Source organism: Aspergillus neoniger, assembly GCF_003184625.1.
Source record: "Aspergillus neoniger CBS 115656 unplaced genomic scaffold BO87scaffold_26, whole genome shotgun sequence".
NCBI classification, from domain to species: domain Eukaryota; kingdom Fungi; phylum Ascomycota; class Eurotiomycetes; order Eurotiales; family Aspergillaceae; genus Aspergillus; species Aspergillus neoniger.
Genome location: NW_020291154.1, coordinates 24,431 through 39,196, shown reverse-complemented (window position 1 = coordinate 39,196; position 14,766 = coordinate 24,431). Strand labels below are relative to the sequence as shown.

General features: G+C 51.0%; 6 protein-coding genes and 1 non-coding gene across 7 annotated transcripts in view; 5 read left to right on the top strand and 2 right to left on the bottom strand.

Annotated features, from left to right (window-relative positions):
* Positions 1-286: 286 nt before the first annotated feature.
* BO87DRAFT_313904 (CRAL-TRIO domain-containing protein) lies at positions 287-1,860 on the bottom strand (the record flags this gene model as incomplete). The annotated part of the gene is made up of 4 exons (XM_025619635.1): positions 287-813; positions 865-964; positions 1,018-1,059; positions 1,129-1,860. The coding sequence occupies 4 exons, from the start codon at positions 1,858-1,860 to the stop codon at positions 287-289; spliced, it is 1,401 nt and encodes a 466-aa protein (XP_025477353.1).
* Positions 1,861-2,653: 793 nt separating this feature from the next.
* Positions 2,654-4,175, top strand: BO87DRAFT_363675 (cytochrome P450; the record flags this gene model as incomplete). Its single annotated transcript, XM_025621703.1, has 1 exon — positions 2,654-4,175. A coding segment is annotated over one exon (1,522 nt), but the record flags the coding sequence as incomplete, so codon positions are not given.
* A 457-nt stretch (positions 4,176-4,632) lies between these two features.
* On the top strand, positions 4,633-5,097 carry BO87DRAFT_339380 (ankyrin repeat domain-containing protein; the record flags this gene model as incomplete). Its single annotated transcript, XM_025620618.1, has 1 exon — positions 4,633-5,097. A coding segment is annotated over exon 1 (330 nt), but the record flags the coding sequence as incomplete, so codon positions are not given.
* A 1,520-nt stretch (positions 5,098-6,617) lies between these two features.
* BO87DRAFT_363668 (efflux pump antibiotic resistance protein) lies at positions 6,618-8,517 on the top strand (the record flags this gene model as incomplete). The annotated part of the gene is made up of 5 exons (XM_025621702.1): positions 6,618-6,875; positions 6,924-7,021; positions 7,078-7,425; positions 7,479-7,619; positions 7,674-8,517. 5 exons carry the CDS (start codon positions 6,618-6,620, stop codon positions 8,515-8,517), a joined length of 1,689 nt encoding a protein of 562 aa, XP_025477350.1.
* Positions 8,518-8,882: 365 nt separating this feature from the next.
* On the bottom strand, positions 8,883-8,973 carry BO87DRAFT_t181. The gene has a single exon. It is a non-coding gene; the product is annotated as a tRNA-Pro (tRNA).
* A 1,709-nt stretch (positions 8,974-10,682) lies between these two features.
* Positions 10,683-12,238, top strand: BO87DRAFT_388702 (MFS transporter; the record flags this gene model as incomplete). The annotated part of the gene is made up of 2 exons (XM_025624871.1): positions 10,683-10,964; positions 11,024-12,238. 2 exons carry the CDS (start codon positions 10,683-10,685, stop codon positions 12,236-12,238), a joined length of 1,497 nt encoding a protein of 498 aa, XP_025477349.1.
* Positions 12,239-14,669: 2,431 nt separating this feature from the next.
* The window catches only part of BO87DRAFT_441242 (uncharacterized protein), a 1,585-nt gene continuing 1,488 nt past the window's right edge, over positions 14,670-14,766 (top strand). Inside the window, exon 1 of the mRNA XM_025627992.1 lies at positions 14,670-14,722. Coding sequence (XP_025477348.1) covers positions 14,678-14,722 — 45 coding nt within the window. The 5' untranslated portion in view covers positions 14,670-14,677. The remainder of the gene's footprint in view (positions 14,723-14,766) is intronic.

Below are 14,766 nucleotides of genomic sequence, written 5' to 3'. Positions count from 1 at the left end.
ACTCGAATCCCGTGGATCGCGCGATTATGCGGTCGGGAGTCTCCATTGGGGTAAGCCGCCAAGGGGGAGACTTCTGCTGTACACCATCCCCTTGACGAAGATACTGACGATTTACCTCTTGGTGAATGAATATATAAGTTACTTATATCGGTTGGATCTTGCACATATGTTAGGAATTATTCAATTCAGGTAACTACAATAAACCCACTATCCCATAAGAGCATTACTCCCAAATCTGACGCCATGAATCTACAAAGTAAACAGCCAAATCCCGATCGCCCAACCATCATTGCAAATCGACCACCTTCACCTGAGTTCGCTCAAAATGCTCCACTTCCAACATCTTAGCTGTGGCGGGCTCCAGATCTGGGCTCGGATAGAAGTCAATCTTGCCGCCCGGCTTGACTACTCCTGTCCGGTCCAGGAATGTGCGCCCGCGCACATAAGGATCCAGCTGCCAGTAGTTCTGGCGCAGCGACTCGATCGTCTCGCTCCGTTGCTCTCGGGCCGTTGTGGTAGCGGCCTCGTCCTTTCGCTGGCTGGTGGAGACCCATTCCGAAGTCCGCAGCAGCAACTCCTCGCCAATCTTCAACCGCTCGGCGTAGATGCGGTCGCGCGTTTCCGTATCCGCCATCAGCTCGTTCTCACCGGCCACCGGCTCGACATATTCATAGGTCCAGTCTTCCTTGCCCTTCAGCTCTTTCACAATCTGCTCGGGGGCAATGAACTTCTCCAAGTCAGACACCTTGTTGGTAAAGTTCACTTTCGACACGATCACCGGGTCCATCCACCCCTTGATGATCTTCCAGATTCCTGTCTTGCGTTAGAGAGGACAGGGTAGGAGAACTAGAAGGGCAAACATACCAGAGAAGACCCAAGGAGCATTGTGGATGAGCATATATCCAAGCGACTCAGGGTAATTCTCCTGGAAACACTCGATGATGAATTTCACCGGGGCATATTCCTGGTTACGGTCAGTTCCCCGTGCAGATATCCTTGGATTGCAGAGCAACTTACCATGTTGGAAAGGCCAAAGCCAGTCATATCAAAGACGATGGTCTGCCACATGGATGATTAGTCTGGTACAAGACATGGGAGGCCATAGAATCAAAGGCTGGATAGACATACCACTGTCTCCTGGGGAGGCGCCAGCAATAACCGGGCCGTCTCGATCGTATGCAGGATGAAGCGATTGATCACTGCCTCGCTCTGCTTCGAGGGTTGATGGAAACGAACGCGCACCACGAGAACAGGCCGGCCATCCCGATCGGTCCCGTGCATATAGCACTTCCCCATACGCATTTGGTCCAAGAAGTCCTTGCACTCCTTGGCTGCGTGCGTATCCACCGTGTTCTGAGACGTGACTAGTGCTGCAAGTTCGGGGTTCGCAATCACCTTATCGTCGACATGCTGATCTTTGCGCCAGACAAGCGCCCTCAACATCATACCAAAGGCCTTGCCAACGTCCCACTTGCGAGCGCGCAGGAAGCGAAGCAGAAGGACGTCGGGGGAGTCATGTTTGGCAGTGTACAACAAACCCGAGCGGAGTTCGTCGATCGAGGTGTTGCTCAGCGACTCCCGGACGGACTTGATGTCAGGGTTGCTCATGCCATTCTCCCGGAGGACTTGAGACAAGTCTTCTGTGAAAGCCGTTTGGCCATGAGCGGAGACGACGGTGTCGGCTCGGGAGAGCGACGTGCTTGGACGCTGGTCGGGCTGGGTCTGTGCCGAGGTATCTCCACCTTGGAGGGACTTCACGTCTAGCAGAGTAAGGACAATGGACCAGAGCTGTTGTAGTTTGGCCTCTTGATCCTGAGTCAGATTGCCGACGTGGCCGGGTTGAATGCCGTTGGTAGTCATGATGGGTGAAACTGAGTGTAGAATGCAGTCGTGCAGTTACAAACGAGACGGTGGGTTACGATCTGCTTATGTAGCATCGTGCTTGTCAGGCGACTACAGCCCGGCCAGTTGCATATGAAACTGCCTGTCTTTGAGACAAACGAGAAACCTCGGATCTCGATAGCGAGTTGCAGGCGCCTCAGGGGTTTCGCTGGCCGACCCGTGGTTCTTGCTAGGGGATCGTCGCCGATCGTCCGCTCGGACTGCGGGGAAAGGTTCTCATTTATCGGTTGGTTCGTGTTTGATGGACATCCCCCTCCCCTTTCAGGCTATTGCAATGATAAAATGTGATGCCCTGGCCATTAATAGCAGCAAGGTCCTGGGTTGGGATTGGCCGGCGCGGCTTCCACTGGCAATCAAATTACTTGTTAGCCTCTCTCGACTTTTGGGAGGTTCATATAACTCAGGACCATGGACCAGGGCGGTACCTTAATTATTTCCCACTCCAATGGCCATTCTCATTCTTCGGAAATAAACATTTGCTTTTCTTAGAATTAGAGATGATCGATAGTTACAGTCTCATGCATGGCGATGGAGTAGACGTTGCAAGGGAGAAAGAGAGTTGTTGAGAAGGTTACTTCCCACCCTGCAACCCCTCACCGCTCGTCATTCTTGCGACGCAGATCGGCAACGCTCAGATCAACGCTTTCTGAGACACGAATCAAATGGCAAATGGCACACTGGTCAATCCCTCATAACGAAAACTGCCTCGGCCGATTGCCTGGTAGTGCTTCGGTAAGAGTGTTGTGCTTATCATGATGCTGCTCGGTGATACTCTTGCAGCTGATGCCTTAACCCTCCTCTGCATCAGCCTCATCACGGTGGCAATCTATCGTCTCACCCTCCATCCTCTAGCCCATATTCCTGGACCTTGGATTTTTTGCATCTCGTCCATCCCCCAGTGGATCATCGTCTTCCTCGGTACTGAGCCACAGACCCTTGCTTATTACCATCGCCGATATGACACTCGAGTACTGCGCATCGCCCCGAATCAGGTCTCCATCTCCGACCCCCATGCCTTAGCTTCTATCTACGTGGCTAATGGGGGCTTCATGAAAGATGCTCGGTATCGTAACTTCGATGTCAACGGGCAGCCCACCATATTTTCCGCTATTGACAAAGCCTACCGCGATAAGCGCGCTAAAGCTGTCCTGCCACTATTTGCGCCTGTTAGGATACGAGAAGCGGCAGGGGCACAGAATGTCCAGCAATACATCCAGCAATTCATCGCTCGCTTGGCCAGTGAGAAAGATCGCGCTGTGAAGTCTGCATCATACCGCGTCGACATCCTCGATTTGGCCTTGCGACTGTCGATGGACGTCATGACAGGCTACATGTTCGATAGGTCGTACGGAGCGCTAACCGAGGCCGTCGACTTGGATACTCACTCACCACCCACGAAATTCTCGGAGAGTGCCTGGCTGCAGGCTATCGCAGCTTTTGGGTATTATTCCATGTTCCCAAATTGGCTGTTTTTGAGAATGTTGTCTCTCCATGCCGCCATTCAGGATCGGAACTGGGGAGCTTCAATGCGTCGGGTTGATCAATTCGCAAGATCGATCGTTGAGGAAAAGGCGAAGACGGAACCTACTACCTTGGCACACACTTACCACGGTCGTCTCCGCACGGCTGGAGTGACGCAAGACGAGATCATTGGTATCTGTGAAGGGTCACTATTTGCTGGGACCAGTTCAACCGGTCAGACGCTGGCGACCATCTTGTTCCATCTTGTCCGCCAGACGCACGTCCGCAAGCGCCTTCACCAAGAATTAGGCGAATCGAACTCATCTGAGCTGCAAAGCCTTCCGTATTTGCGAGGCGTGATTACTGAAGGCCTGCGGCTCGCTATGACTAATCCTGCGCCTCTGACCAGGGCTGCGCCTGACGGCGGATGTCACATAGATGGCGTGTATCTTCCAAGAAGGGTCTCGGTCGGGGCCTCGATATACGTCTTCCATCATGACCCCGATGTGTTTCCTGATCCTTTTGCGTTCAGTCCCGAGCGATGGTTAGCTGATGAGACTGACTGCGCAACGCGCGAGCTATGTTTCTTTCCCTTCGGTCTGGGATCGCGGTCATGCATTGGGAGGAATCTGGCGCTACATGAATTGTACGAAGCTGTTGCTGCCACTGTAAAGTCTGGTGTCCTTGAAGGGGCCAGTACATGCAAGGAGAAGATTGTAGTAAACGGCTGCTTCAATGGAGAAGTCCAAGGCCATACGATCGACATCCATTGGCCGATTAGGGACAGTCAGAGCAACAAGGTTTGCATGTAAATTCAATTCTCGACCCGATCGGGAAACAGCCTCACCGGGAGCTGCGGATGCCATCATGGATGCAAATTTCTACTCACACATCAAATATGGATTCTCTCTTCAATCGCATCCTACAAGTGACTTCTGACCTCTTGATAATTTGCTGTGGCTATTTCTGATACATTTAAACGTTATCGCGATGCCACTCGTTCACCTCCCACCTGAGTTGGTCCCAATCATCGCGGGGCACCTGAAAAGCGAAACTGACCTCAACTGCTTCGCTCAGACCAGCCAGTGCCTATATCGCTGGGTCAACCCATGTCTATATCAATGCGCGGTGCGGAACATGGGCAAAGTCCTTCTTCATTGGGCAGCTAGCAAAGGTCAGCTACAAACTCTCCTGAGGCTGCTCGCCTTTGGAGCGAAACTTCCAGCAAACACTCGGATCACCACTACAGATTCACACCCTATTTGTACAGCCGCAAAATATGGCCACGTAAACATCGTTCATGCCCTCTTGGATCTAGGAACAGATATAGATTATCCCGTTGGCGTTCATGGCGAAACACCGCTCATAATCGCTATCCGTGAAGGGCACTTGCCTGTCGTCCGAATGTTACTCGAAAGGGGCGCAAATCCTACTCTTCCCACGAAGCTTGATCACACTCCCCTAGAGATAGCCACGACTGCTGGAAGACTAGCTGTGGCTGAATGCCTCATCTCCCATGTGAAGGACCTACCACGCACTGCCGAGGTTGCTAGTCTTGGAAGGGCATTGTGCGCCGCTGCACGTAGCAGACAGGTCGACATCATGAAGATGTTGCTCCGCAATGGTGCACCTGTCAACTACATACATCGCCGACAACTTGAGACAGCCCTCATCAATGCTATCCGGGCTGGAGACGACGAACTTACCCGCTTACTGCTCGACCACGGTGCGGACCCGATGATTGGGGTCGAGACATGGGATAGTCCGCCCCTGGTGTGTGCGGCCTGGCGTAATCATCAATCGACAGTCGAGATGCTGGTTGAATATAACCCTAGGGTGAAGCGCCACTTTGCGGACGCCATGGTTGAGGCTGCTAATATGGGATTAGAGGATATGACGAATTACTTTTTGCTGAAAGGTGCAAATCCCGATCACGTAAGGAGTGGGTACCGAACGCCTCTGTCTTGTGCTGCCCAGCATGGTCATGCAGGCGTTGCCAAAATCCTACTCGCAGCCGGGGCCGACATTAAAGCCAGCGATAACCAAGGACGTACGCCGAACTGGTATGCTTCATGGCTTGGTTGTCCCGAAGTGCTAGCATTGTTCCGAGAGAATATGCTGTCTGGTACCTGTTAGGATTAGATGGGCAATACAGTATTCGAAAAAGGAAGGAAAATGACAGGAATATGTCGCCATTTACTGCATCGTACGAATCGCGCAAGAATGATCATAAAGCCACACATTGACCTTCCTTATTCAGCATAGCTCGTCCTGAGCATACGACAAGACGATAAATGCAGGCATATACAGAATGTTCATGTCAACATCCCCCAGTCCCTTGTTGTTAGACGTCATTTGTAACATGTCAGAACATCTAAACTATATGTATATCACTCAAAATGGACTAACTTAAGAATCATGGGACATGCTGCATCCAAACACATTGAGAGAAACTCGAGGTGCAGTGCATAATAGAAGATGACAACTGACCAAGACTATTTGCGCTTGCAGAGGAGCGGCGGAGTCTTTCCTCTCCTTACTATTGGCTTTACGGTTCATTTCAACAGGTATTCAACAACACTTATCTGTCACTCCGGCACTTATCATGCGAATCACTTTTACCCATTCTCGGCGCATGCATCCTGAAAACATGATGTTAGTGACCGAGTCATACATGTCTCCGGAGAGGCCATGCCGCAAAGAGGAAGTACGATGTATGCAGTCTATTGAAAGCCTTTTCACCTCTTTATCGTTACTAAGAAATGACGCTAAATCCGGGATTTAACTTCCACTGTGACTTTCCCGGTCTAAAACCGTCCCCTTTGATGCATGTGCTGGTGCACACGAGCTATCTTGCAGGCCATACCCCTGCACTCCGGAAAACTCTTCTGGTCATGCATCGGTAGTCGCATTCGATGCTCAATCCCCAGCTGCAACGTGTCCGGCATTGCAAAGAGCGGGAAAGCCAAGATAACAAAGGCTCGGGAACCAGGTCTCCGGCGGCTATCATAACCCTATCTGGTTAATCTTCCCTATGCTGGTGAGTGACTCAATGATGAAGTTGATAGCTCATCCATGCCCCTCTTTGTGCTGCTTCGGCATTTTCCGCACTCAGCCTAAACCCGGATGCAATCCTGGTTCTGACACCAAATGGGGCAGGCAATTAATAATGTGGATGGAGTTATTTTAACCTCATCCTCCAGGCTGGTAACGCCCACCAAATAGGTCTCGCTGACATTCGTTCTACAATCACCATGTCCTTAGTGCAGGCCCTTCACTACGAGGTTACAGCTCCTGCGCCGTCGTTGTCGCATCCGGCGGTCCCGTCACCTCTCCATTCTATACCCCAAACACCTGCAGATGACACTCAAGACCCGCTCAATGGCCCTCTCCAGCAGAGCGTTGCGCCCACGGCGGGCCAGGCAGTTTTTGAGCGGGCGCCTTCAGTCCAAATCACTCAATCCCGTCGGTTGGCCATCACCGTGCTGTTGCTCCTGGCCAACCTTGTGCAGGTACCGTGTCCATCCATTCATAGATCTTCCAATGCTAAGGGTTGCCAGATGACTGTGAGTTTTGCTGGGATTGCGGGTGGGACCCTGCTCGGGGAGTCTTTGGGTGGTCAGGAAAGCTCTGCCACATGGATTGGTGCAAGTTATGCGTTAGTACCAGCTGGAGCAACAGGGGGATCATCTTGATTACACTAACACTTTATAGAATGACCCAAGGGACATTCGTTCTCATGAGTGGGCGATTGGGCGACGTCTACGGCCATCGAGAGCTTTTGCTTGCGGGCGGAGCATGGCTTAGTCTTTGCACCTTGATCAGCGCTTTCTGCGACAACTTTTACGCATTCGTTGCCATGCGGGCGCTCGCAGGTCTAGGTGGTGCCTTCATCATGCCTAATGCAGTAGCTATGATTGCAAGCACCAATCCTCCAGGACGCATGCGCAATCTTAGTTTGGGCTTCTTTGCAGCATCGGCACCAACTGGGGGCTATTTCGGGGCGTTGTTCCTGGGCGCATTCATAGAGGGTACAGAATGGAAATGGTTCTTTGTCTTCATGTAGGCGCTAGCACCCTGTTAGTTGGGATATAACTAACGAGGCCGAATCATAGAGCTGGCATTGGCATTGCCACATTTGTCCCCTTGTGGGCATTGAGTTCACGAGAGGCTCTCCTCGACAGACACGGAAAGATCGATTGGATAGGATCCGCACTGGGAACAAGTTCCCTGATCCTGTTCAACTTTGTCTGGAAGTAAGCCGATATCCGCTCGAGAGGAGACACATACATACTAAAGCTCTACTGCAGTCAAGCTCCCAGCGTAGGATGGTCCACGCCCTACGAAATCGCCCTCCTAATCACCTCCGTCATCCTCTTCGGGGCCTTCCTCCTCTGGGAGAAAAGCGGCACAGAATACCCTATCATGCCTCTTGAGATCTTCAAAGCCCCGTCAATCCTCACACTACTCCTCGTCGTCCTCCTCAACTACATGGCCGTCGGCACCTTAATCTGGTACCAAGTCCTCTGGCTCCAAGACGTCTGGCACTGGTCCCCCCTGCACTTCGCCGTCGGCTGGACCCCCTTCGTAATCTGTGCCACGGGCGCAGCCTCCCTTGCGGCATGGCTCGTCCCTCGATTCGCAGCGCAATGGATCCTAGCCATCGGCACCATAACCATCCTGATCTCCAACGTATTAATGGCCACCGTCCCGGTACACCAAACCTACTGGGCGCAGGTCTTCCCCTCCATCGTACTCTTCTCCTTCTGTCCAGACTTCGTCTACACCGCTGCGCAAATCATCGCCAGCAACTCCGTCCGTCGGCACCAGCAAGGCATTGCAGGCTCGCTGATCGGCGCATTGAACCTCTACGGCGTTAGTCTCGGCCTCGGCTTTGCCGCTACCATCGAGGATCAGATCGCGAAACACTCCGGTCGGATAATGGGATATCGAGCTGCTTTGTATTTTGGGGTAGGGATTAGCGCGGTGGCATTACTGCTGGATGTCTGCTTTGTGCGGATGGTAAAGGATGATCGCGAGGGTTGGAACGAGGAAGATCGCGCTGCTGATGGGACTGATGCTGATGCGCTTGAAATGACGGGACAGGCGGCAGCGACTGGTGCGCAGTGGCCTGCTGCGGTAGAGCGGGCGTGAACGTCGAGTAATGCCATCCACCATCTGTTGTAGATCGGGGGGATTTTAGAGTTCCTCCTCGCGTTTGATAAGGCGTGCTGGTAGAAATGACGTAGCTAAAGGTAAACCAGACAATTGACCTTTTTTGACCACTCAAACAACTACTGGAAATCGCTCAGCAGACTGTTTGTTCCTCTACCTTTTCCCGGGCGCGACTTTAGGGTTACTAACAAGCATATATAGCGAGCAACAGAAAGAACATATCGTTTCACGAAAAGTAACAAGCAAAGAAAGCATTTCTCTACTTATTTATTGAATGATAGAGTACAGCAGCCAGTGTAGAAGAAAGAGTAAGAGGAAGGAAAAAAATCAAAAAGAAGATTCAAGGCCCGAGCCGCGGATCGAACGCGGGACCTCTCGCAGATATGCTTGGGTTTGTATCCCTAAGCGAGAATCATACCACTAGACCACCCGGGCTTGATATACTGATTTCGTTGGAAATTTGTTATATGTTCCATGAGTAAAGAGAAGGGGTGGTTAAGCGGGAGGTTTTCTGAAGCTGGGGTTGTGGGGTGACTGTGAGATGGTAGTATGCATTATTAGTGTGAGGGAACGATGTGATGAGATTGCATCTTCGATGTAATTACTTCGAGATTTGTAAGGTATATCGATAGATCATAGTACTACTGTTGAAATTTGTTTTTCCTTTCCATATCCTTTCTGTTAAGATTGGAACGCATGGAAGTGTGAACCATTAGCGCTAGCCAATATATAGTACTCACAGTAGCCAGCATCCGCCACACATGCTCATGAACTGCTGCTACTTCTAATGACTTTTGAGCTCTGGTTGGGATGGTAATACAATAGATTCGGTGGAAGTTTTATCCTAATATTATTGAAGCAATACATGTCTCTCTTTGGACGAGTTTTTCTCCCGAATTTTCACTTGTTCTCGTAAAACGTCACTTTGTTTTCCCAGTAACTAGCAATATATCATTTGTCTACAGGATAAGCGTTCAGCACATAAAGCCTAGTAATTGAACCTCGACTTCCTAGCGGGTGCAACGCACTACAATATATAATGATAAATATGTTAGTACCCATTCCGCGTCTTTCTCATTATATATAGATTATATGACTCCGCGGCATTTACTCCGGTTAGACATTACTATTGGACATATCCATTTGTGAACATTTCCCCATTGTCCAGATGCAGTTTAATTGACCCAAAGTAACAGAAGAGCAGCTCACCGTGTGGACGCCAATCAATAGTCCCTGGTTCTAGTGCCAATAAATATAAGCAACGGGTTGACCGTAAAATCTCCGGACATGAGTTCCCCGTCCCGCACGCTTATGGGGGTCTCGCCGTACCGGCCAACAAGAACAGCCCAGCGGAGGACACGCATCTCAGCTCAACACAGCAACGCTACAAGGGATTCAGCTGACTTGAGATAATCTTCCGATGTAATTCGTCCACTTGGTAGAGAAGGATGACGTTGCTCGAATCATCAAAGCCAAAACTGGAGATGATCCTCAGGCATCGATAAAATGGTGCCGAAGAGGTGTTGGCAGTGTCAGTGGTGTGTAGTAATGAAATTATGGATCATTTGGATCATTTTAGATATGAACATCTGGGAGAACGAGGAACTCCTGAGAGGAACCCCTGGGTGGGAAGGGGCTGATGGGGGTAAATGAACGGCAGGCTGCAGGTATCGCAGGGATACACACCTTGCATAGCACCTGATAAGAAACAAGGCGGGAGATATAGCGCCCAAAAGCATAGCTGAAAAGCCGAGATCTCTTGATATGATCTCGACATCAACAGAAAAATCAAGAAGCCCTTATGGGGCATTCTGTAATCTCTCCGCTGGACTGATGCTTCCTACGTCCGAGGACGAGCATCATTAACTATGCACGATATCCCGTGGTAGCTTGGGAACAGGCGTGCGCTATTGGACCAGACAATGTCCGGGACCTGGTGATGTGATCGACCATGCAGATACTGATCAGCCTTGTCCTTGAATGATTAGCTGCAGGCATAAGTCAGAGCCCTCCAACACGCATGGATATTAAGAAGGGTTCATCGCGCTGCTGGTTAGTCTTTGTTTCACCTGATCTCGCGGCGGTCGAGCTCTAGCCCGGTGGATTATTTTGGTGCAACGTAGAGCACACATATCATGGCCACCATGAAGTCGAAAGAGGAATACTGTGACGGCCCGGATCCCAAAGCAGAAAGGGTGCCGTCGGATACAGTGTCACCAGAAGAAGATCCGGATCCAGCTCCCGGTGAAACCGAGGTTTACTCGACCTTCTCTCGTCGGACAAGAGCATTGATTGTCCTGATAGCTTCGGTGGCCAGTGTTTTCTCTTCCTTGTCGGCCAACATCTACTTGCCCGCAACTGACACCATTGCCGACCAGTTCCACGTGAGCGATACCTTGATCAACCTTACCTTGTCAACGTATATGGTAGGTGAATATACACAGCATTTGAAAGATGAGAAGAAGTGCTTAACACGATAACATAGATCTTCCAAGGTCTCGCGCCCACTTTTTTTGGCGGGCTCGCCGACAATGCAGGGCGGCGGCCCGCTTATATCCTTTGCTTCATCGCGTACATCGCCGCCAACATCGGGCTCGCCCTGCAGCGCAACTACGCCGCGCTGCTCATTCTGAGATGTCTCCAGAGTGCTGGTGGTAGCAGCACTATTGCGCTCGCCAATGCTATTGTTGCTGACGTCGTCACTACCGCCGAGCGCGGCAAGTACATTGGATATGTGTCGGCCGGCTTCATCATTGGCCCGTCGGTAGGGCCTATAATCGGGGGGCTTTTGACGCAGTTCCTAGGCTGGCCCTTCATATTCTGGTTGCTGGCAATCCTTGCAGGTGCTTTCTTCATCGTGCTAGTGCTTTTTCTTCCCGAAACTGCCCGTAAGGTTGTCGGCAATGGCTCACGATCTCCCCCAATATGGAACTTGTCGGGGCATCAGCTCTGTTCTCGACGTCAACGGGCCGAGGCTCATTCCTCGGCAGGCATTCATCTTGGTTTTCCCAACCCGCTCAAGGCTCTTACCATTATTTTCCATAAAGATGTTTTTCTGATCCTTCTGGGAAATGGTGTGGCTATCGCAGGCTATTTTGCTGTCACAGGTACCATCACCTCGCAGTTCAGCCGCATATACGGCTTCAACGAGGTGCAGATCGGTTTGTGTTATCTTCCCCTTGGCGTGGGCAATCTGGTTGCTGCATATACACAAGGAAAAATAACGGACTGGAACTATCGACGGCACGCACACAGCCAAGGCATTGATATTTCCAGCAATCACCGACCTGACTTGGACAAATTCGCCATCGAACGCCCCCGTGCTGAAGTCGTCTTGCCGCAGGCAATCGGTGAAGCATTGAGCATGATAGCGTATGGCTGGGTTTTGCACTACGAGACCAATCTTGCAGGCCCACTCGTTTTACTTCTTCTCATTGGGTATACTTCTGCAGCAGTAATGAATACCTTGAGTGCGTTGATGGTTGATATCTACCCCGAGAGTCCGGCGACGGCAACAGCTGCCATGAATCTTACACGATGCTGGCTCGGAGCTGGCGCAGCTGCTGCAATTCTTCCTATGATTGATGCCATCGGCAATGGGTGGGCTTTTACTGTAATTGGATTCATGTGTTTTGTGTGCGTTCCAGCGATGGTAGTGGTCTGGCTTTGGGGTTATGACTGGCGCAGACAGCGACATTGACAGAAAGTCGTCTCTAGGGGGGTTATGTTGGCCATTGAGAGATATTATCTAATCTAACACAAGGGTACTTTTTCGATTGGTTAGCACGAGGTAGCATGTAGCATGTAGTATGTAGCATGTTGCATGAGCGTCGGGGGCTGACACAAGCATACTAGTCCTGTCATTGATTCGGATGGAAGGACAGGTCTGGAACTCGAGAGCCAACATCGGCTAAATCGGCTCTGTATATCATAAGTAGTTGCACTGTCAGGCTGAGCACGTCGGGTAATCATTTCTTCGAGACTTCCAGGCTCTTCGCTTGTCGAGCTCAGGAGAGAGGGAACCTTAGTGAAGGCCACTAACGCCAATTTATTTTTCGGGTATCCACTTGATATTCCCGTTGTTCAAAGTATCTGTTGGTAGATAGAAGCTAGATGAAAGAAGATGGAAGAAGAGGAGAGAAGGGGAAAGAGGATGTCTGGTTGATGTTAGTGTGGCAGTGTTTGTCGCTGACGTGGGGGCGATTTTGAGGCTGGTTGGAAATGTTATCCCCAGGCAAACAGTAAACAAACAGGAAGCAAACACCTGATCTTTCCAGCACACTTTGGGGCCATGGGGCCAAGTTCTCTTAGCTCAAGAATGATCGCCAGGGGCAATGGACACTCTGAGTTAGCTGGAGGTGTCCCATGAGTCTTGTTAGTCTCTGGATGAAATGACCCATACTACAGCCGCATTCGCTACACAATTAGTTCGTTAGTTCAATCCCATTCTGCCTTGGTTGCTTTGTGACTTACAATAGCTAGTTCCACGGGTTCCCAACCTTGAAGAAACACTGGTCCACGTCTGTACGGCTCTGCAAGACAGGATACCTGTAGAAATGGAGCACCGGGCAACAAAGCATGACAAACACATAAATTTAGCGAGTTCGAATGAGTGATGTCAATCGCAACCAGTTCGTCCGACCCAACACTATCAAGACCAAATGAGCAACAATTTTCGCCCCATATGAAGGACCGTTGACCCACTGTTGGCCACCACTCATTGGGTTCGATAGTCTCTCCAAATCAGTTCTTAGATCTATCGGTCACTAATGAGCTAGAGATTCAACACATGGGGCCGAAGACCCTAGAAAAAGCTGTTTCAACATGCCACGGCTGAACCCTATGCGGCTATGTTACCAGGGCGATCATATAAGATTGCCTTCACCCGCCAATTCCACTTCCGTCTCCCAAGCATCGTGAACACAGAAAATGCCTGCGACACTGAGGGGGACACTGTTGCTGGCCCTGTGGGCCGGCAGCCTGGTTTCCAGCTCCTGGGGAGCTGATCTACCTACTACCGATATGGTAGCCTCTCACCCTAGTATCACTCCTGCGCCGGTAGCAGGAGCTTGGCTGGCTGAGTCGGATTCTGCCGCCATTGAGCATGAGGTGGATGAAGACGAGCACCCTCGGCTGGTGGCTAGAAAGAAGAAAAAGAAGACAAGCAAGAAGTCCAGCAAGACAAGCAAGAAGTCGAGTAAGACGAGCACAAAGTCTAAGACAAAGACTACTACCTCGACCAAGGACACGGCCACTCACACGACGAGCACAAAATCCAAGACTTCTATTTCGACCTCGACCAAGGATACGTCTACTCACACAACAAGCACCAAGACTCCCGAGTCTCACAGTACCTCAACCTCGACCAAGGATACTTCTATTTCCACGAGTACCAAGACACCAGAGGTACATAGCACCTCGACTTCGACAAAGGCTACACCTACTCATACGACCAGCACCAAGACACCTGAGGATCAAAGTACCTCAACATCGACCAAGGCCACACCTACTCACACTACGAGCACCAAGACACCCGAGAGCCACAGCACCTCGAGTAGTGCGGCTCATGAGACCTCTGCATCGGGAGGCCAGTTTGTGCAAACCCCAACTCCAGGGACATCAACACGGACAGTCTCGGAGGGGTCTGCGGCAGGCACTTCTACTCACAGTCATACCACAAGCCCAGGGTCGTCTGCTAGCGGCAGCCACACACATATGACGAGCACTGAATCTCATCAATTGTCCTCCAGCGCTGCACACCACCATACAAACACAGGGTCTGAGCACCCGACCTCCACTCCTGAATCTCACTCTGCATCGCACTCTGCGTCCCACACTGCATCCCACACCATAACCTCGGGATCTGCGCACATAACCAGTAGCAATGCCATCGAGACTTCATCTCATACTGTGTCATCATCTAAGCCGATCATTTCTTCGGGCGTTGCAACTTCCACAAGTGCTACCCCGGTTAGCTCTGAAGCTGCCCAGCCGACTGATGATGGTTCGGGCGATGATGGGGATGACGGAGAGGATACTGGCGATGACTCTGGGGAAGATACCGGCGATGATTCTGGTGATGAAACTGGTGATGAAACTGGTGATGAAACTGGTGATGACTCTGGTGATGACTCTGGTGATGACACTGGTGATGACACTGGTGACGACTCTGGCGATGACTCTGGCGATGATACCGGAGATGACACTGGTGACGACACTGGTGACGAC